This window comes from Crocodylus porosus, unplaced genomic scaffold (genome assembly GCF_001723895.1).
Source record: "Crocodylus porosus isolate Cpor-Errol unplaced genomic scaffold, CroPor_comp1, whole genome shotgun sequence".
In the NCBI taxonomy this organism is placed as follows: Eukaryota; Metazoa; Chordata; order Crocodylia; family Crocodylidae; genus Crocodylus; species Crocodylus porosus.
Genome location: NW_017728947.1, coordinates 6,674,717 through 6,695,002, shown reverse-complemented (window position 1 = coordinate 6,695,002; position 20,286 = coordinate 6,674,717). Strand labels below are relative to the sequence as shown.

At 45.5% G+C, this 20,286-nt stretch overlaps 1 protein-coding gene across 2 annotated transcripts in view; it reads left to right on the top strand.

The window, feature by feature from the left end:
• The window catches only part of OSBPL5 (oxysterol binding protein like 5), a 217,700-nt gene extending 209,328 nt beyond the window's left edge, over nucleotides 1-8,372 (top strand). For both annotated transcript variants that reach the window (XM_019551926.1, XM_019551927.1), the window contains 5 exons: nucleotides 1,081-1,266; nucleotides 2,032-2,170; nucleotides 3,800-3,917; nucleotides 5,286-5,388; nucleotides 6,983-8,372. In XM_019551926.1, coding sequence (XP_019407471.1) covers nucleotides 1,081-1,266; nucleotides 2,032-2,170; nucleotides 3,800-3,917; nucleotides 5,286-5,388; nucleotides 6,983-7,118 — 682 coding nt within the window. In that variant the 3' untranslated portion in view covers nucleotides 7,119-8,372. The remainder of the gene's footprint in view (nucleotides 1-1,080; nucleotides 1,267-2,031; nucleotides 2,171-3,799; nucleotides 3,918-5,285; nucleotides 5,389-6,982) is intronic.
• Nucleotides 8,373-20,286: the final 11,914 nt, after the last annotated feature.

Below are 20,286 nucleotides of genomic sequence, written 5' to 3'. Positions count from 1 at the left end.
CAAAGAGTGTTAATAATGGGTTAAAAGGTCCTAGCCATTTCATAAATGGCTGAATCCATTGTTTTATGAAGTAAAATAAGATCTAAGACTCCCAGAGAATAAAGGAAAAATCTGTTTCTTGACAACAGGAACTGATTATCCAAGGATGTGATCTATTTTCCATTCCGTGGAGGAATAATAATGGTCAGATATTGTGGGGGGGGGGGAGTCTTTTTCTATAGGCCATAAAGAATGTTTTTATAGGCCAAAGTAGAGTGTCTTCATAAACTTGTGTCTGTGCATGCCAAAAGCAGGACCATGCCAGCCTAGCCCTGCTCCTGGCTCTGTCTTCAGAATGGGAAGGGGCAAAAGGGGCAGAGGGAGCTCATTCTAGCGGTTCCTTCCCCCCCCCCATTCTGAAGATTAACACTGGGGCTGAGAGGGCAGGGATAGAGCTAGGGGGGAGTGGCTGCAGACTTGGCTGCTGTAAGCTGCAGCTTGATTTCCACCCCCCCCCCCCAACCCCTGGGACCCAACAGCAAATGTCTGTTGGGTCTGGGGGATTGTAGAACTAGTGTAATTTCCTGCAAAGCACCATGAGTTCCAGCAGGGAGCTGCACTTCTGTCTGCACCTTGACTTCTTCTACCCAGGAGGCGCTAAAATGTATAGATTGATTCACCTTTCTGTGTGCAAAGTAGAAAATTTTCTCACGTGGTTTGGAAAACTGAGTGTCTGCCTACCTGAATTACACATGCAAATATATGCCATTTGAATTCATAGCTAAAGGGAAATAATAGTTTAGGTCACATATGCCACTGTAGGAGCATGCAGATATAAGTTGCGTTGGAATAGCTAACACTCCCAAGTGACAACTCTGTTCTTTTTAAATCTGTTGAAGTTATGTCTCCCCACAGCCATTAATATGCAGTGTTTGTGTTTGCTGTCCTGATAATACTTCCTCAGTATTTAGTGTCTGGCTGGTCCTGTCAGAGTTCTTGTAGTTTATCTCAGAGGAGACTTGCTAAGGTTCCATCCAGCTGAATACATTGCTGGTTGAGAGGCAGTTATTGGATTTCCTGTGGTGGGGGGGTTCCTTCTAGGCTTTGGCAGCATGTAACAAGTGCAATAAACAAGGGAGATCAAAACAAGGCAACTGAGGAGAAATTTGTGCTGGAAGAAGAGCAAAGAAAAGCAGCCCAGGAGCGGAAGGAGACTTGCAGTGAGTGGAAGCCGTTGCTTTTCCAGCATGATGCTGCTACCAATGAATGGCACTACAAATATGAGGAGTAAGTAACCCAAGCCATGTGTCACTCATGTATTCATAAAGAGTTAGGGGTAGACCTCCTTAGTTGGGTTCCAGTACGGAAATACAAGGGCTATAGATGTACAGCATGCATTGGCCATCTGTTTCTATTGGACCGTTGGCGACGTTCCTCCTGCCCTCAAACATGCTGGGCCTTCCCTACATCCCATGACTAGATATCATTCCCTTCTCCTGTACTCTTCCTCCTATTTTGTTGGATGAGTGTTTATAAGAAAGGAGGAATAGCTAGAAATAGGAATGACTTTGGGATGTCTAAAACCTCTCTGGTACAAATTTGGGTTGAAGCTGTAGCTGTCAGAAGATGTTTCCATCTGGCTGGAGGTTTGGTGGATTGTGAGAACTGGGTCAATCTCTCAAGTTTTTGATGAGCATTTCCATATTGTACAACTAGTGCTGCAACCGATGCTTATAGGCACTTTTGTTAGCAGCCTTAACCCAAAGACCAAGGTTTTTAAAACTTAGTGGCTGAATTACTGTCAGACTGAAACACCATCTTGCTCTAAATTTGATACTTGTGGCTTTAGATACTTTGAGGCCATGGTGGAAGCAGTTTGTCTGTATAAGACTTCCCCTGTACTCCCCCAGCATTTCTCCCATTACCTCTGGAGGTTGAATATTTGCCTCTATGTGCTTGGAGTTCATGCACTGCTTCTAACAAGCGTGGTGAAGGCATGTGTGAGGGTGGCTTTGTTTTTGTTTTTTAATACTCCTGGTTTTGTTTCCAAAGTTTAAGGCCCTGGGACCCTCTAAATGACATTGCCCAGTTTGAGAAGGATGGGTTGCTTCAAACCATGGAGAGGCACTTGCCCACAAGGATGTCATCTCACAAAACCACAGGCATAAATAACCAAATTGCACGACACAAGGTAACTGATGCTCTGGCCAAAAGCCTCTCAGAAATATTTCTCTTTGTAGAGGAAGAAGAGCTCATTTCTTCTTTCAGCATCTTTTTCTTAGAGACATCCTTGGACTTCCGTGTTTATTTTGATAACTGTACTGAAGCTAGTGGTGCTAATCTGCTAGTAGCTTTTGAAGGCATTTGCCTTGCCAAACTCCAGTTTGAATGATCAAGTTTAGTTCTGCTGAGATGTGTTGTATTAATAGAGTGACTGCCAAGAACATTGTATGGATGTTTATCACTTGGATCAATTAAGAGTTCTGATTTTTATTTTGATGTGGTTCTTTTTCCAACCCTTACCAATCATAACTGACCTAGGTTCTTGTCCTGTGATTTGTTTTTTGAATGAGGTTGAACTAAACTTTTTCTATAGGAAAATATTGGATCTCATTAGACTGCTGGGCTGTGTCCAGGTGAGCATAGCCGTGAGGTATGTGGTGCCGCAGACGCATCTGTGGTGCCACATACTGCATGTTCAATTGTTCTCTGTGCTGCACAGGAGCAGAGCTGGGGGTGGGGGTTGACCCCTGGATATCCCAGGGGGGAAAAAAATATCTGCAGAAAAAGAAGTGGAGCGGTGCATGTGGCAGCAGTGTGCACCACCCAAAACCGGAGCTTGGCCAGCTGGAGCCACACTTCACTGCCAGGCAGGCTCTGTGCAGCAGGATCACCACTGCTGCAGCCCCAGGAGGCCCCCAGGATCCCACACAAGGCTACTGGGGCCAGCCCAGTGCTGGCCTCAGCCACCCCTACCCCACTTGAGGTAACATGCTGTGTGCCAGAGCACATAGGGCACAGGTATTCCCGGGGGCAACTAGCAGCAGTACAAGGTGCGCCACCACTAGTCCTTGGGGAACCAAACATCCATGCATGTCTGGATGTGGCCCTAGAGGTTGAATTTGTGGTAAGAGCATGACTGGAGCTTAAGTTCCAGTTCTTTGGGTAAGGCTAGCATCTTTTCTCCTTCTCCTTGTATAAAATGGGGCTGATTAATTTCTTGCCTTGTTGCATTGTCCTTAGGATTAGTCATTCAGTATATAAAGTGCCTCTGAAGTGTATGTGGAATTGCTAAGCTGGTTAGATGTGACCCATTCCAAAATAATGGACAAATGTAGTTTCATACCTTAGAACTCTGTCTTATAGTGTCCTGAAACTGAATACCTCTGAAACGTTGGAGGTGTTTACAGGGTTTTGAAATCCAAATCTAAATATCTAATCAAAAGCATTTTGGATCTAAAGCTGTGGTTCACTTTCCAAAACACGATCAACAATCTGATCCAATTTCTGTCATGTGCCAACATCATGGGTGATATCAACATTTAGAACTTGCAGGAATACAGAATACTTGGGCCAAATTCATTCCTGGTCTTAAGCGTATTGAAGCTAATTACATCAAGGTTGAGTGTTTTGTGATTTCTGAAAAAAAGCTTGCTTTTTGAGAGATTGCTACTGTTTGTGAATAGCTATTTAAGATCTGATGCTAAGGTGCTAAGCAGGTGTTTGGGTTGCTTTACCAAAATGTCACCAGGCACTCTGAAGTTCAAATGTTGAGCCTCAAATTTGACAGTGTACCTTTAATAATTCGTTTTTTATCTAGAGGTCTGCAAAAGACTGCAGGCGTCGTAAGGCCAGTGACCAACCGTCCAATCACAGCCAGAACACTGAGAGCAGCTGTTCAACACCAGAGTCTGTGCAGGAGCTATCGGATGACGATGGCAAGTATTTGGGCAATGCTGGGTCAGATTCTCATCCCCTTGCTTGTACCTGGCATCTTTCCTTTGTCAATGGTACTCTATTTTCTGATCCCATGGGCCACATGAGTGGTGTGGCGCCAGTCCATGGGATGACTCCATTGCAGGATTGGCAAGTGTGGCTGGGCCCTGTTCTGCCTCTGCCTGGATCTGTGCCACCTTGGTTCAGCCCCACACACTGGGATCAGGCCCCAGGCTGTCTCAACCCCATGTGTCCAGTCTAGTGTACAGGCCCACACTATCTGGCTTGCCAAACTCCCCACAGGTCTGGAAAACTGACAGCAAGGGAGTGGCAATTAATGCTGCTACTGCTTCTAGTCTCTGCTGCCAAATTTCCAGACCTGTGGGGGAGCTAGTGGGCAGATGACACAGTCTGTATTCCAGGGTTGAGTGTCCTTGCCTTTATGTCATCCGATTGGATAATTTCACAGAAGTGAGATAAGAAGAGAGGAGTATGTCCGCTTGATTATTGGAATCAGCATTTGTCCCCTGAGGTTCTGAGCTTGCTTGGTTAGTTGTTTTAACTTTCATCATATATAGGGTGACCATAATAATTTGAGGGAAATCTGAGACATGAGGAGCTGCCAGTGTGCAGCCCCCAAGCTCCCAAGAGTGGGACCAAACAGGACACGCACATGCACACATACATATACATACACATACACACCAGCTCCTGACTTGGGAGCTAGGCACGTGTGGGCAGGTTCCCACCAATCTGGGACTCCTGGTTCAATTTTCTCCAGTGGCAGAGATGCTGAGAGAGCTTCCAAAATCCAGGACATATGGTCACCTAAGTCATGTAACACTCCTATTCTTTCTTTTTTTATGTTAGCAGTACTACCAAGGGCTTCCCAAGTACTGACTTAACAATGTCAGTGGCTTTTCTAGCAGAAGCTGGCTTACAGCATTGCAAAAAAACATGAACTGCATCCATTTTAAGGCCTCGAGTTAGTAAGGATACAAACTTAACTTTCCACTACCTTTTGTTGAAGAGCCAGGTGTCCTTGAAGATTACAGAACAATGGTGTGGGGAAAATGGGGAACGGAAGGTGCCCATCACTATACGTCTGTACCAGGCAGGGGGAGGCTGAGGCTTTGTGAAGGGAGGGGCTTCCTCAGGCCGAGACGGTTCCAGTTGAGTTTCATGTAAACATCACTACTAGTTCTGGTAAGCAAAAATCTCATTAGCTCCAAGTTCTAGGCCAGTGGTTCCTTACGTTTGGTGTTATATAAAGCCAGCCCCACTATGTGGGGGTTTTTGTCATATGGTGAGTGGCTCTACCATCATCAGACATGTATAAGATCTGTGTTCCTCTCCATGTTTTGCGACAGGATTTGAAAGTCCATGTACTCGGTGTGGGAAGGAAATGAATCACTTGAAGGAAATTCATACAGCAGTTTTATCTCTACAGAAAGCCCAACAGGACATACATCGGTAACTGCTTCCAACAACACTATGATCTTATAAGCCCACAAATAATTAGACTCCTCTGAGCTGACCTTTGGAGCATGGTTGTATGTTAAAGGGTACAATAATATGTATCCTAGAAAAGGAGCCCTCCAGCTGGGAGCCTCATGTGGAGGTGTAGAGCCCACCTGGTCTGATGGTGTGTGAACTGGGAGTTGCAGGGAATAGCATATATTCCCCTTTCCCCAAAAGGCACAAGTACACCCTATGATGCATCTCTCTACTTTGTTGTCAAAGGAGAAATTCTTAAACCAGTCAGGAGAAATGGGCCTGTCAGCCTGGATTTAAGGCTTGCCTTAAGGATGTCTTGAGGAAGAAGTGATCACAGCTGGCTAAAGAACTGTGGCACATAGGTGTTGCACTCTAAAATGGCCACACTTTTGTGTAGCTCTTTTGTGGCTTTTAGTCTCCTAAGTTGCCTAGGGTTCAGGGTGAGACTACCCTACCAGCGAAGGTGCATCAAGAGGTGCAATCTTCATTGGAGCTCCAAGACAGATGGGAGGAATATGCTTGCTCTTGCATCCCACGTGGAGTGCTACAGTCATTCTCCTGTGTACCAAGGGCCTGATTCTGCTCTCACTGTCTTCAGTAGAACAGGATCAGATACCAGATGAGCAGTCTCTGGCTGCAGAAGTGAGGTTGGGTCCATGGCCCCACCTCTCTTCCACAAACGTCAGAAATCCCTGTGTTCTGAGCAGGCCAAGATGTAGGCTTGTACCTGACTGTTAGACCCAGGATATATTTTGTGGTCTCTTCCCACTTTAATGTAATGTCTAGATGCAATCTAGCTTTGCAGGCTGGCACATTTTCAAAATAGTTCCCCAGATTCCCCAAATTGGGGGGTCACAGGTGAGGATGTGGGGAAGTCCACTATTATCAGCTTTCTAACAAAGCTAAAGGTTTCCAGTTACAGAAACTTCTCTAATAATTTCAGAAATATAATGAGCTTAAGCATAAATAAGAAGCATTTGATTTTTATTGGACATGGCCAGGAAACATTATTCTTCCCTAGAGCTAACAAATTCTGGCAATAACTTGACAGCACCTGTTTCTCACACTACTTGCTTTTCTATGCTGCTTGTCCTATGCTTAGGGCTAGGCATCCAAGGGCTTTATGCCCACAATTAGGGCTAGATCTGAGGTCCTCATTGGCATACCTGGAGCCAGATGAGAGCTTGTGCAAATCCAGCCACTTTATTTTTCGCACTTAAACTGAGCTGTGCTGAAAATTCTCTTGCATTTCTGCTGCATAGAACCAACCACCTGATATAATGTTTGTATTGCAATAGTACCTGGGGACCCTAAGTGACATCAGAGCACCATTGTTTTGGGCTCTCTGCTCACATAGCATCCTGAAAAGCTTACAGGTGATATAGAAAAGACAAAGGCTAGGAGAATGGAGGTCATATTCCTTTTAGAAGTGGAAAACTATATAGACTTAGGCCTGCACTCTTCAAGTAAGTCTTGCTTGGGTAGAGGCTTTAGGGTGGAGGGGCAGCAGGGTGGGACATGTATGCACATTCCCTTCCTTGATACAAAAAAGTGTTGCTTTTTGTTTCAGAAACCTCGCTGTTCTGAACAAGAAATCTTTCTACAGGAGGGTCTCTTCTGAAAACCTCCTTCTGGACTCCCGCTGTTGGTTTCTCCTTTGCATCTTTCTTACATGTCAACTATTCATTAATTATGTCTTCAAATAAAAACACTATGTTTGGCAGCAATAAAAATCACTGGCTGCGGGAGGGGGCCACTCACGTAAGGAGCCCATTGAGGCACCAAGCACTTTAGAACCAACACAACGAAGGAGGAAGAGAGAGCGAGGTTAAACAGAGGGAACCTGCAGGGTTTTGTTCCTTCAGATTCTGTCACATTTGTCTTTATGTGTACATCTTCAAGGACCTCTTAACCTGTATGGGCCTTAATGCTAAAGCCAAATGTAGCTTTATTTGTGCAATTTGTTTTCTATGTCTTGTCATTATCTTAATAATTACCAAGCAGTATTGGTGCCCCAATAATGGTAAACACACAGGGTTTTAGAATGGTCCCATTGGCTTGTTTTATTGCTCTGAGCATTGGGGAAAAGGGGACAGAGTTCTGATTTATCTTTTTTTTTTTTTTTTTTTTTTTTTCCCCAAGATGTCTGGGTGCATTTAATTATTGGGGGGTGGGAAAGCAACAGACAGTGACCCAGAAATCCAGCTACGTGGGTATCAATGTCACAGTGTCTCCTAGGGTTTTTTAGTTGACACATGGGAAATTTGGACCTGAAAATAATGCTTCACGCTCCATTCCACAAAAGTTGTAAATATGCACGATTTCCTAGAGCTAATTCCTCTTTAGGAGATGGGAGGTGTTTTTATTAAATTTCCTTATTATATTACAGAGCTGACAATGAACCAGGCCCATTGAGTGAAATGTCGGACATGCCTGTTTTATAAGTCCTGGTCACTTTTTTTATTTTTTTATTTTGCTATATGGCTGTTTTTATATTATAACACACTACCATTATGTTGAGGAAGTCCTCTAAAATTTCTCATTGCCCCAAAATAGGTGGAGTGGGTGGGTGGGAGCAAGTATGTGTGTAATGTTTGTTTGATCGTAGGCACGTCTATTGTTAAGAGTCAGGAAGGGTAAGGGTTTTGCCACTGCATTGTTCAACTCTGTTAATAGTCTTCCTATTTTACACCATTTTTTTTAAAAAAAATTGCAATATTTTCTGTAGACTGCAGTCAGTACTAAGCCTTTCTTTTCTGGCCTGCAGTAGTTCCAAGTGATAAAAATACTGCTATATATATATATAGCCTTAAAATACTTAGTGGTGGTGCCAGTCTGAGCTAACTTCAAATGTAAATGTTTCCAAATTTTTAACTACATTCCTTGTCCTGTTCCCCCATTAGGGGAAACCTGTTTGTGCTTGATATGTTGAAATAAAATTACACATGACTTTCAATGACCACTTCTTTGTGTGCCTGAGTCTCTCTTAATATTGCAGCAAGCTTGCATGCACATCTTCAGTAATGACATGCTTTTCAAAGGGACACAGGGGGGGCGAGAGAGATTGCACACTACATTTTAGACAATAAAAAGATTCATCATCTTCCATGAAGGAAGTTCAGTAGCTCACAATATTTTGAGAAAGTCTTATGTATAATGGGAAATGCCAAAATGTAAAATTTGGTATTTGCTTGGCTCAAAGCCATGCCCTTCAAAGATGGAGACTGTTGGTGGGGCGTTCTTTTTGTTTCTAAGCGTCTAATTTTGAAATGCCTTCGAGATGCAAGCTTTTTTGTGTGATCTTTGTTATTGGACCAACTGTATAGGTGGAAGAGCTGTTGAACAAGGTTTTGGGGCATTAAATGCCTTTCCTCAGGTGACTGGAGACCACTTGGAACTACTCATAGCCCTCTGAGCTTGCCCAACATCTCTCCTGACTATACTATTAGTCCAATAAAAGAAATTACAAAAGATTTTGCATTTCAACCCTACTTAAAGATGCAAGGAAAGTGATTTGATGATGCTGTGCAAGCACCTATACAGAGAGCGAGAACACGAGGTCATAGGTTTTGAAGTTAATGGAAGACAATTGGAATCATTCTGAAAGGTTAAAGTCAGACCAATTCCAGTTGGAAATAAAGCACAAGTTTGGGGTGGGGGGCGGGGAAGTGGCCGGAGGGCTGATCTTTTTAAATGAGAGATCTAATCATTGAAGAGATCTGCAAAATGAAAAAGTGGGTTCTCTAGGACTGGTTCCTTTTTACTGGAAGGGGCTATGATCGACCCAAGTTACCAGATTTGCAACAGTGGCAGGTAAGAACAATTCTATGGCCCATACTATACGTAAGAGCCAACTAGATGATGAATAATAGCCCCTATTGGCCTTACTCTATGAAAAGACCCTTTCAGGTTTGAGTGAGTGGGTGCTCCAACATTTTTTCTGAAATCAGATGCCTTGAAAGGATCTGGCTGCACTTTTCTGAGGTCACCAGTAATTCTTGAAAAAGTTTGGCCCTGGATGCTTCTGTGGGTTTGGTATTCGATTTCCAAACAAACTGCCTCCAAGCACCTTGCCCAAAATAAAGCATCTATCTGACCTGTCTTCTGTAATTCAGATGGCAGGGCAAGGTAGCCCCCATCTCTTCTGCCAAGTGTATAAGCTGTGCATTTTCCTTAAAAATGAAAATGCTTGAGACCTTTAATCAAACTGGCTAAGAATGTGCTGATAGGAACTTGTGACCTTCTGTAGGGATGTGTTGCGTCTCTAGGCTATAGATATGCCTTAAGTTTTGGAAAAGAATACAAACGTGTTTATTTTCAGAAAACCAAAATCCAAATGGCATTGGTGCTGAATGGAAAATCGTTATAAGGTTCTAACTAGGCAAATACTTGGAGTTCCTCCACTTTAAGAAACAATGCTGTACCCCCAAAGGATTGTCCTGGGACTGGTTACTGCAGTTAAATAATACTCCCACTGAGAGACTTGCTGCAGAACCAGTGATGAGGTTTGACCTGGATACCCCAACTACACAGCAGAAAAATCCACAATATCTGTCAGCATTTCCTACATGGAATAAAAATTAATCCAGAGGAGAATCTTCAAACAGCTTTGTTAAAATAGCAACTGAATTAATATTAAATACTAAGCCATGAGAATGGTATAAGAAAGGTAATAAAACCATAAGAGGAAAAAGAAAATACAATCACTGGGAAATACTTGCAATGGTTGTCTATGAAGATCCAACTCTCGTCTTTCAGCAAGAAAATGTAGCAGACCCTTCTGTTCGAAGCTAGAGCAGAAATCTATCTATTGGAGCCAAATGTTAGGTGATATAACTACAAAGTCATTATAGTACACTGTTTATCTTTTTTTTCCTTCCCTCTATTGTACAATTATCCACACACTCAGTTTTAGAGGGTTCCCCCCAAAAGAGTCCCAAGTAAGTTAGGTGTCCTACTGTAATTGTTTTTGATAGGAAAGGAGTGTTCTATGCAAAAATTAATTGCAGAACAATACAGATATTCCTGTGATCTGCTTTACAATCATGTGGCTTGTTTTAAGTTGTGTGATTGTAGATTGGGTCCTGATTTACAGATGTTTGCCAGTGCCAGGAGTCTGATCTAAATCAGTCTGGGTGAAGGGAGGGGCAGGCAGATTTTTTGGGCCAGCAGGTCTGGGAGGAGTTAGTGGGATTGGAGAGGCTGGCAGTTCTGAAAGGAATTGGTGGGGACCAGGGAAGGGGTCTGGTGGGATCAGAGAGGCTGGCAAATCTGCAGGGGGTGCTGTCTGTCTGGAGCTGGGAAGCTTGGGGGCAGGGGGTGCTAAAAATAGCCTAGTCAAGCAGGTAGGTAGGGAAATTGCAAGGCTGTGGCAAGCGTCTGGGCTTTCCCATTCCTAGGACTCCACTCTGAATGTGTGCACACGTTCAGTACAACTCATGCCTGGTGTAGCTCTAGTGCACCTCTTGGGTACACTAAGTTAGATTGGGCTGGCCATTTTTGCCCGATTTGACCTTCAGGGAGCATCTGTATACTTTGGCACTTTGGGCATCTTTACTTGGCCTCCACAGTGGAGCATGGGGGTGCTTTAATTAGAGCAGCTTTTGGGAGTCACTCTAATTAAAGCATCCTCAGTGTCTCATGTATGGAGCATCCTGTGCTTCAAAATGGTGGCAGGGGTGCTTTAGCTAAAGTTCATCAAACGTAATCCCAAGGCTGCTAGAGTGTGATAATTGGATTAATCTAGTGGATCTCTACTCCTAAATGACTTTCAGCAAGTTGCTTTATGTTTCTCTGATCATTTCCCATTTGTGAAAATAGGGGAAAGATTTTGCTCTCTAGGACAGTTGAGAAGATTACAAGACACTTGGATCTCTAGGAAGAGAGGCCATATAAGGACCTCCTATTAATCTAAGATACTTGCTCTGTGAGCCAAGCTGATGAATGAGAGATCAACAGTCCTTTATGTGTGGGTTGTACCACGTTCTATATTTTAGTGCCTCTAATTACTAGTGGGTTAGGTTTCTGCAGTCATATTTTTCTGAGCAATAGTGAAGTACCATGAGACAATTTTTCTTATGCCCTACAGATCAATGTAGTTTTGTCATGCTCATCTCCATTCAATATACTGCTGTTTTAACTGTCCCCTTGCTTCCGCATCCTTTCACTGCAATCATTTCATGACTGTAACAAGCACAAGCTACTTGTTTCTCCTTCAAAGCCCTTCCTAATCTAGTCCTGTTTTATTTTGTATCCAGTAATAAAAGTTCAGCGCTCTTCTTCCTCTCCAGTTAGCCCATTCAATTAGTTTCCCCCTTTCAAATGCATACTCCCCAGCTGCCTCATGCTTGTGAGGAGAGCCCCACAATTATCCACAGAGCTACCTCCTTTATTCCCCTTTGCTATCGGGTCTGCAACAGTGTTTACCAAACTTTTGATACCTGGGCATGCTGTTTTTTATGGATTACAATTGGTAACACACTTCACACTTTATGGATTACAATTGGTAACGCATTTTTTTTCAAACCATATAACACATCCATTCTCCTACCAGAGGACACCGTGCCAATACTGTGATGTACTGTTAAAAAATTTCATGGTTTCATAGACGTTAGGGCTGGAAAGGACCTCTGAAGATCATTGAGTCCAGCCACCTGCCCAAAGGGCAGGAAGTCAGCTGGGGTCATAGGATCCCAGCAAGATAAGCATCCAATTTGCTCTTGAAGGTGTTCAATGTAGGTGCTTGAACCACCTCCAATGGCAGACTGTTCCAGACCTTGGGGGCTCGGACAGTAAAGAAATTCTTCATTATGTCCAACCTGAAACAGTCTTGTAGTAGTTTATAACCGTTCGAACTTCGTCATCCCTTGGGGCGCTCTGGTGAACAAACATTCTTCCAGATCCTGGTGGTCACCCCTGATAAACTTATAAGGTGGCCATCAGATCACCCCTGAGCCTGCGCTTTTCTAGGCTAAAAAGCCCCATGGCTCTCAGCCTGTCATCGTAAGATCTGTTTTCCTGACCTCTGATCATGCACGTGGCTCTTCTCTGGACTCTCTCAAGCTTCTCCGCATCCTTTTTGAATTGTGGAGCCCAAAACTGTACACAGTACTCCAGCTGTGGCCTCACCAAGGCTGAGTACAAGGGGAGAATGATGTCCTGGGATTTGCTTGAGAAGCATCTCTGAGTACAAGACAGCATTTTGGTCATTTTACTAGCCGCAGCATCTCATTGAAGGCTCATGTTCATCTTGTGGTCAACCATGACCCCCAAGTCTCTTTCTTCTGTAGTGCTAGCCAGCATAGCACTGCTGAGCCTATAAGGGTGCTGCAGGTTTTTCTTTCGAAGGTGGAGAACCTTGCATTTTTCGGTGTTAAACACCATCAGGTTCTCGTCCGCCCATTTGCTGAGCCTGTCCAGATCAGCCTGGATCACCCACCTATCTTCTGGTGTGGATGCTTTGCCCCAAAGTTTGGTGTCATCAGTGAACTTGGCCAGTCTGTTCCTGACTCCAATGTCCACACCATTAATGAAGATGTTGAACAATATGGGTCCAAGGACAGAGCCTGCCATGAGTGACAGCCATCAATTACAACCCTCTGGGTCTGACCACGGAGCCAATTTCCCAGCCAGCAGATCGTGGTGGACCCAAGGCCACAATTGGCCAGTTTTGCCAAGAGGGGATCATGGGATACCAGATCGAAGGCTTTTTTGAAGTCAAGATATATGACATCAATCTCTTTTCCCTTGGCCAGGTGATAGGTCACCTGGTCATAGAAGGAAATGAGATTGGTCAAGCAAGACTTACCCACAAAAAACCTGTGCTGGCTACCCCTTAGGATGCTGGCATCGGTCAGTCCATTAAGGATGGCCTTTTTAATAAACTTTTCTAAGATCTTCCCTGGGATATAAGTCAGGCTGATAGGCCTATAGTGAGCTGGATTCACTTTTCTCCATTTCTTGAAGACTGACACCACATTGGCCTTCTTCCAGTCTTCGGGCACTACACCAGAGCACCAGGAGTTTTCAAAGATCCGTGCCAGGGGCTGGGCTGTGATGCTCGCCAGCTCCTTGAGTACCCTGATGACGTAGATTGTCAGGGCCAGCTGACTTGAAGGTATCCAGCTTCTCAAGTTGTTCCTTCACAAGGTCAGCTTTTATCCGGGGGCAGGGGATCTCCCTCACCTGGACCTCCCTGTCCCGTAGCAGGCATGGGAGTCCCATGGGACTGATGAAAGACTGACGCAAAGCAGCCATTTAATAGGTTGGCTTTTTCCTGGGCATCAGTTGTCAGTTGCCCCATCTGGTTCAGCAGGGGTCCAATGTTGCCCTTGCTTTTTCTCTGGCTCTGCACTTATCTGAAAAAGGACTTTTTATTGTCCTTGATGCTCAAAGCTAGTTGGAGTTCAGTTGCTTTCCTGGTTTGCTCCCTACAGGACCGGACCAGTGCAGAATAATCCTCCTTGGAGGTGAATCCTGTTCTCCATCCTTTGTAGGCTTTTCTTTTTAGCCTTAGGAGGTCTGCTAGGTCCCTGGAGAGCCGGGGGGAGGGGGCTGCTGTGCTCTCTTGCTGCCCTTCCTCTGAGATGGAATTGAATTAGCTTATGCATTGAGGATCGGTCCCTTGAGGAGCAACCACTCTTCTTGAACTCCCCTCTCCCTGAGGTCATGGTCCCTTAGGGCCTCACTGACGAGCCTCCTGAGCTTGTCAAAGTTGGCTTTTCTGAAGCCAAGGACTTCGGTGTTGCTGACTGACTTGCCAGCTTTACAGCGGATGGTGAAGGTGATCAGCTTGTGGTCACTGTCACCTAGCTTCCCATCGATCACTAGGTCTCTGATTAGGTCATCCCCCATAGCCAATACCAGGTTGAGCAGAGCTTTGCCTCTTGTTGGCCCATAGACTTCTTGAGTCAGGTAGAGGTCATCCACACATGAGAGGAAGCTTTGCAACTGCTTGGATTTTGCTGAGTGATCTTCCCACGAGATGTCCGGGTAACTGAAGTCACCTATGATAACCATGGTCCTGGAGCATGCAGCCTCAGCCAGTTCCCAGGCAAACTCCTGGTCAAACTCAGGACTTTGGGTGCAGGTCTGTAGTGTACTTCCACCATTGTATCCCCTGTGCCATGTTCCCCACAAATTTTAACCCAGAGGGTCTCTAGTTGTCCACCCTTGTCACCAATATCAGCTTGCAGGGACGCGTAGCTTTCCTTAACATAGACAGCTACACCCCTGCTTCTTTTATCTACACAATCCCTCCTGTACAGGGTATAGCCATCTATACCCATGGTCCAGTCATGGGTGGAGTCCCACCAGGTCTCCATTATCCCTATGACATCATAATTATTTGCATTGAGCAGGAAGATGAGCTCCTCCTGCTTATTCCCCCAGCTCCTGGCATTTGTGTAGAGGCAGGCAAGTGTCCCATTGGAGGCTCTTGCCTTGCCCACATATTGTACCAGGGTTGGGGCAGGGGTGGGCTCCCTTAAGTGCCTTGGCCTGCTGGCTTTGCAAGGGTTGCTCAGTGAGCCAGCAGTGGCAGTAGTCCCCCCATCCACCAACAAGCTTAGTTTAAAGCCCCGTGGAGCAGGTCAGCCTGTCTGGCTGAGAAGAGCCTCCTCCCCAGGAGGGAGAGGTGAAGGCCATCTCTTCCCAGCAGCTTGCTGCCTCTCTCACCAAAGACTGGGCTGGGGTCATGGAAGCCAAAGCCTTCCTGATGACACCAGGGCTGCAGTCTTTGGTTGACTACCGCAGTCTTTGGTTGACTAAAAACTAAAATGACACTCTTTAAGCAAGGGGTTGGTGTCTATACCAGTGATTCTCAATTTTTTAGCCCCAAGGCTCCCCTCCATAACCTTTCTGAATTTCATTGCACCCCAGTTAAAAATGATGAGATAGATCTGACTTCAAAAAAAGACATGGAGGGAGGCATTGAGGCTAAAAATGTTAAGATTCAGTGATCTAGCTCGGGCCCCTTCAGGGTTGCTGATGCCACCTTTCACTCTGGTGTGTCCTGCTCTTTTCACTGTCTCCTCCCAATGCCTGCTCTGTACCTCAGGGGGCAACAGTAGCCGCAGCTGCTGAGACTGCTTATACAGCATCTGCGATCACCTGTGACCTTGGTCAAGCCACTTAATCCCCCTGACCATATCTAACCTGAGGAAAATAGTTGTATTCTTGCCAGCAGAGTATTTGAGCTAAAACTATGACTTGTCCTGACTACACTAGGGTTGTACAGCCCTAGCCACTGGTGCTCAACCAGCAATCGCCTCCACAACCCCTCTTGCCGACTGTGGGAGGGTTGGAGGAGTTGAGCAGGGCTGCCAAAAGCAGCTCCATCCGTGCATCTGCCTGCCCATGGCTAAGCAGGCTGCTGAGAGCATAGGGGTAGGGAAGGACAGGAGCAGTGGCAGCAGATGCCAGAGCTGCAAGTGCCACTGGAGTACCTGGGGCAGGTGTAGGGTGTGGGATGGGGGAGGACAGCATTTACCCCTGGACATAGGTGAATCTCTTGGCACATTTCCATTGCTCTTGCAACACTAGTGTGCCAGGGGCCACCCTTTGGGAATCACTGGTCTACAAGAATCTTGACAGAAATGAGAAGTGCTGACCACTGCCTATGCATCTGACTTATACGGTGTCACTAGTTCCTTGTACTCTTTCTCTCCCTCTCAAGTCAGAACAAGGGGCTGCTATTGTATGCTCTGCTACTGAACATTTCTTCTCCTGTGACCTTGGTCAAGACACTTAATCCCCCTGACCATATCTAACCTGAGGAAAATAGTTGTATGCTTGCCAGCAGAGTATCTGAGCTAAAACTATGACTTGTCCTGACTACACTAGGGTTGTACAGCCCTAACCACTGGTGCTCAACCATTTTGTGCTGTTGGTCAGAAGGGCAGTGCCCAGCACATCTGTGGACTGGATCCAACCAGTGGGCCTGATCTGGCTGCACAGAGAGGGGTTAGGGACAGCCTGACCCTGATACAGCCATGTGATGGGGAGCTGCAGGCTGCTGTTTAAGTGCTCTAAGGACTAAAGGCTTATTTGGGGGTACCTCCAGAGGGGTGTGTGTGTGGAAATTAAGGGTTAAGTGTATGTTACCACAGTGCTGATGTTTCTTCATCTTTGACCTATTCCCTTCCTTTGACACAAACCCCTATGATTTTCTGTATAAAAGTGGGAACTCCCCCTTACTGCCTGTGCCAGTTTTTGGGGCTACAGGGCTGGCATACCATCAGTGAGCCTTGGTAAGATATCACCCTTGAAACCAGGGGCCTGCCCACAACCAGGGGCTAGTCCTGGCTGCAGGCTAATGCTCTTTCCAAACCAGGCCTGAGGAGCCCACTCTTTTTACAACTTTTGAAAGGCAGTCTCTCACTCTCAGGGGCTCAGTGGGGAAGAGTGAGCAGGTGGAGGGGTAGGTGCAGCGTTGCCAGGTCTTTAATATGAAATGATCATATTGAAAGCTCAAATGATCATATTTTCTGAAAAACTACTGTACACTTAGACACCGGTATGCAAATAAGTATGCAAATAACTTTTCCTTTTTAAGTAATAACATGTTGCCTTATACTGTTATCATCACATCCCGGGCCACTCGACTTGACACTGCCCACTATGACGTTTTGTTTAACTTTTTCTTCAACTGCTTAAACAGAATTTATTACTATGAGTATTCTGTTCCCTTTGTTTTGCGGCTCAGGTCTGTGCATTGTAAATATTTTACACTTTATATTGTGCAACTTATTGTACTAGGTACACGCCTGGAATTTACAAGTGCGGCAAGCACAAAACCCCTTTGATTTTCCATTGAGTTAAAAACAGTATATAGCATTTAAAATAAAGTTTTTAGTATTATTACACAATGAGATGTAGTTATGTGATCATTATGCAGTTACTTAGATCACTCACTGTAACTCTCCAGTTAAAGATAAATGGTAAATTCATAGATATGAATAGATTCATAGATGTAGGGTTGGAAGGGAACTAAGTAGATCTTCAAGTCCGACCCCCTGCCCTGGGCAGGAGAGAATACTGGGCTCATCTGACCCCGGCTAGGTAACTATCCAGCCTCCTCTTAAAGACCCCCAGGGTAGGAGCCAGCACCACTTCCCTTGGAAGTTGGTTCCAGACCCTAGCCGCCCGGACTGTGAAGTAGTTCTTACAGATGTCTAATCTAAACCTACTCTCCAACAACTTGTGGCTGTTATTCCTTGTTAATCTGGGAGGTGCTCGGGGGAACAGGGTCTCTCCCATTCCCTGCTGGTCCCCCCTGGTAAATTTATAGATGGCCTCCAGGTCCCCTCTCAGCCTTCTCTTGTGGAGGCTGAGCAGGTTCAGGTCCCGTAGCCTCTCCTTGTAGGGCCTGCCCTGCTGCCCCCGATCATGTGAGTGACCTTCCTCTGGACCCTCTCCATGTTGTCCACATCCCTCCTGAAGCGCTGCATCCAGAACTGGACGCAGTACTCCAGTTGCAGCCTGACCAGTGCCGCATAGAGGGGGAGGATCACCTCCTTGGACCTGCTTGAGATGCATCTGTGGATGCATGACAAGGTGCGGTTAGCCTTACTGACTGCGTCCTCACACTGGCGGCCCATGTCCATTTTGGAATCGATAATGACTCCCAGATCTCTTTCTGCCACCATGCTTTTGAGAAGGGAATTCCCCAGCCTGTAGGGTATGCTGCTGGTTCCTACTGCCCAAGTGCAGCGCTCTGCACTTGTCAGTATTGAATCCCATCCTATTTTCATTTGCCCACCCCTGTAACCTGTCCAGGTCCAGCTGTATCCTGTCCCTCTCTTCTAGCATGCCCACCTTGCCCCAAATCCTGGTGTCGTCAGTGAATTTGAACAGGGTGCTTTTCACCCCCCCGTCCAAGTTGCTAATAAAGAAAATGAACAGCGTGGGCCCGAGGACCGAGCCCTGGGGGACTCCACTGCCTACATCTCTCCAGGTCAACTATAACCCGTCCGCCACCACTCTCTGTGTAAGCATCAGTGCCATGGTCGCCTAGCTTTTTAAGGAGAATGGGGTGGGAGACACTGTCAAAGGCCTTCCTAAAGTCCAGAAAGACTCCATCCACGATGACACCTGCGTCCAATGATTTTGTGACCTGGTCATAGAAGGCCACTAGGTTGGTCTGACAGGACCTGCCCCTAATGAAGCCATGCTGGTTGCCCCTGAGCATCATCCCTCGTGCTCGTCCTTCCCAGATGTGCTCCTGGATAATTTTCTCAAAGAGCTTCCCTGGGATCGAAGTAAAACTAATGGGCCTATAGTTGACTGGCCTTCCCTCCTCCCTTTTTTGAAAATGGGGACCACATTGGCCTTCTTCCAGTCATCTGGCACCTGGCCCGAGCACCACAAATGTAATTAAAATATTACCCTCCCTTTAGTCCCTGTCAAATTCCAATCCAATGGGTCATCAAAGTTGGAGTGTTTCTTTATTTCCAGGCAAACAGTCATAAGAAAGTGCTGACAGAGAACCCAAAAGTCAGTTAAGACTTCCTCAGAGTGACTTGGGTTTTGCATATGCTGCATCAATTAACTGCATAAAAAAAATCATACATTTTGAACACTTTTAGTATTATCCATTGTACATTGTACAAAGGTGGAAATTATTGTACAGATATGATAATTATTGGACACCTGGCAACACTGGGCAGGTGTGGGGGGGTAGGAGGCAAGGAGCTGGAGTGTTGGCCCACAGGCAGCATTGCCAGATCTTAAATACGAAATTATCATATTGGAAGCTCAAAATTATCATATTTGCTGAAAAAATATGCAAATATATATTAAATAAGTCTTCTTCTTTACTTTATATTGCTCACTATAACTTGCTAGTGAGTGAGTGAGAACTGGGTCAAAGTCATAGTATTTTTTTATTTTCAGACAGCAGCAGTGACAGCAACAGTGAATAAACTGAGGGTTTAAAGCTGGTAACCAGTGCTAGCACCAAGAGACAGTGTAATCAAGCTTTGAATTACAGTTTGACTCCTGGTGGGGTCTGCATAAAAAATGGACTGTTGGTCACAATGCTCTAATGAAATCAGAGTCCCACCCAGGTTATGATTTTTATATCTTACAGGGGGGCTCCCATCTCATATGTGGGGCTCAGCCCCACTGGGCTCTCTGGTGATCTGAGCCCTGAGTGTAATTGTATCAAGGGAAGGGTTGTGGACAGGTGTGCGGGAGTGCAGGTGCGATTATTGTAACGGGTGCACGAGTGCATGGATGTGGGTTTTTGGGGTGGGTCTAAGGTTTTGTATGTGTTCTGAGCTGGTGTATATATATAACTGCCTATATACATATATAGAGAGAGAGAGCTCTATATGTATCTATATCAGAGGCAGGCAATTATTTTGGGCAGAGGGCCACTTACTGAGTTTTGGCAAGCCATCAGAGCTGCAAGACAGGGAGCTGGAGCAGATTAATATTAATTTTCTAATTTTTTTAGGGGCCCAAAGGGTGCATTTTGTCTGCCCCAGTCTACTTATCTAGATATATACCTAGCTATATCTATCTATATCTAGACGTGTATTTTTTTTAGGTCTTTCCTTTTCAGACAGGTGTCCAGGTTGGAGCCCTGTTGGTCTAGGGGCACAGGGGATCAGAACTCGAGGCAGAGGTGCTACCTTTTATTAGACCAACCAGCGATTTGCGAAACAAAAATTCTTGCGATCTCACAAAAGCTGTCACCTCTGCCACGACTTCTGGGTGACTCTCAGGCGATCAGTCACGTGAAGGTGCCGCCAGCAAGCCCCAAAGCCAGTTGAAAGCCTCGGAGGCGGACTCGGGTGTTGTACGGGCTGCCTCAAAAACGCCGGCACCTTTTAAGGTGCGTGCCGATCGCTGAGCGGCCATGGCGCGAGG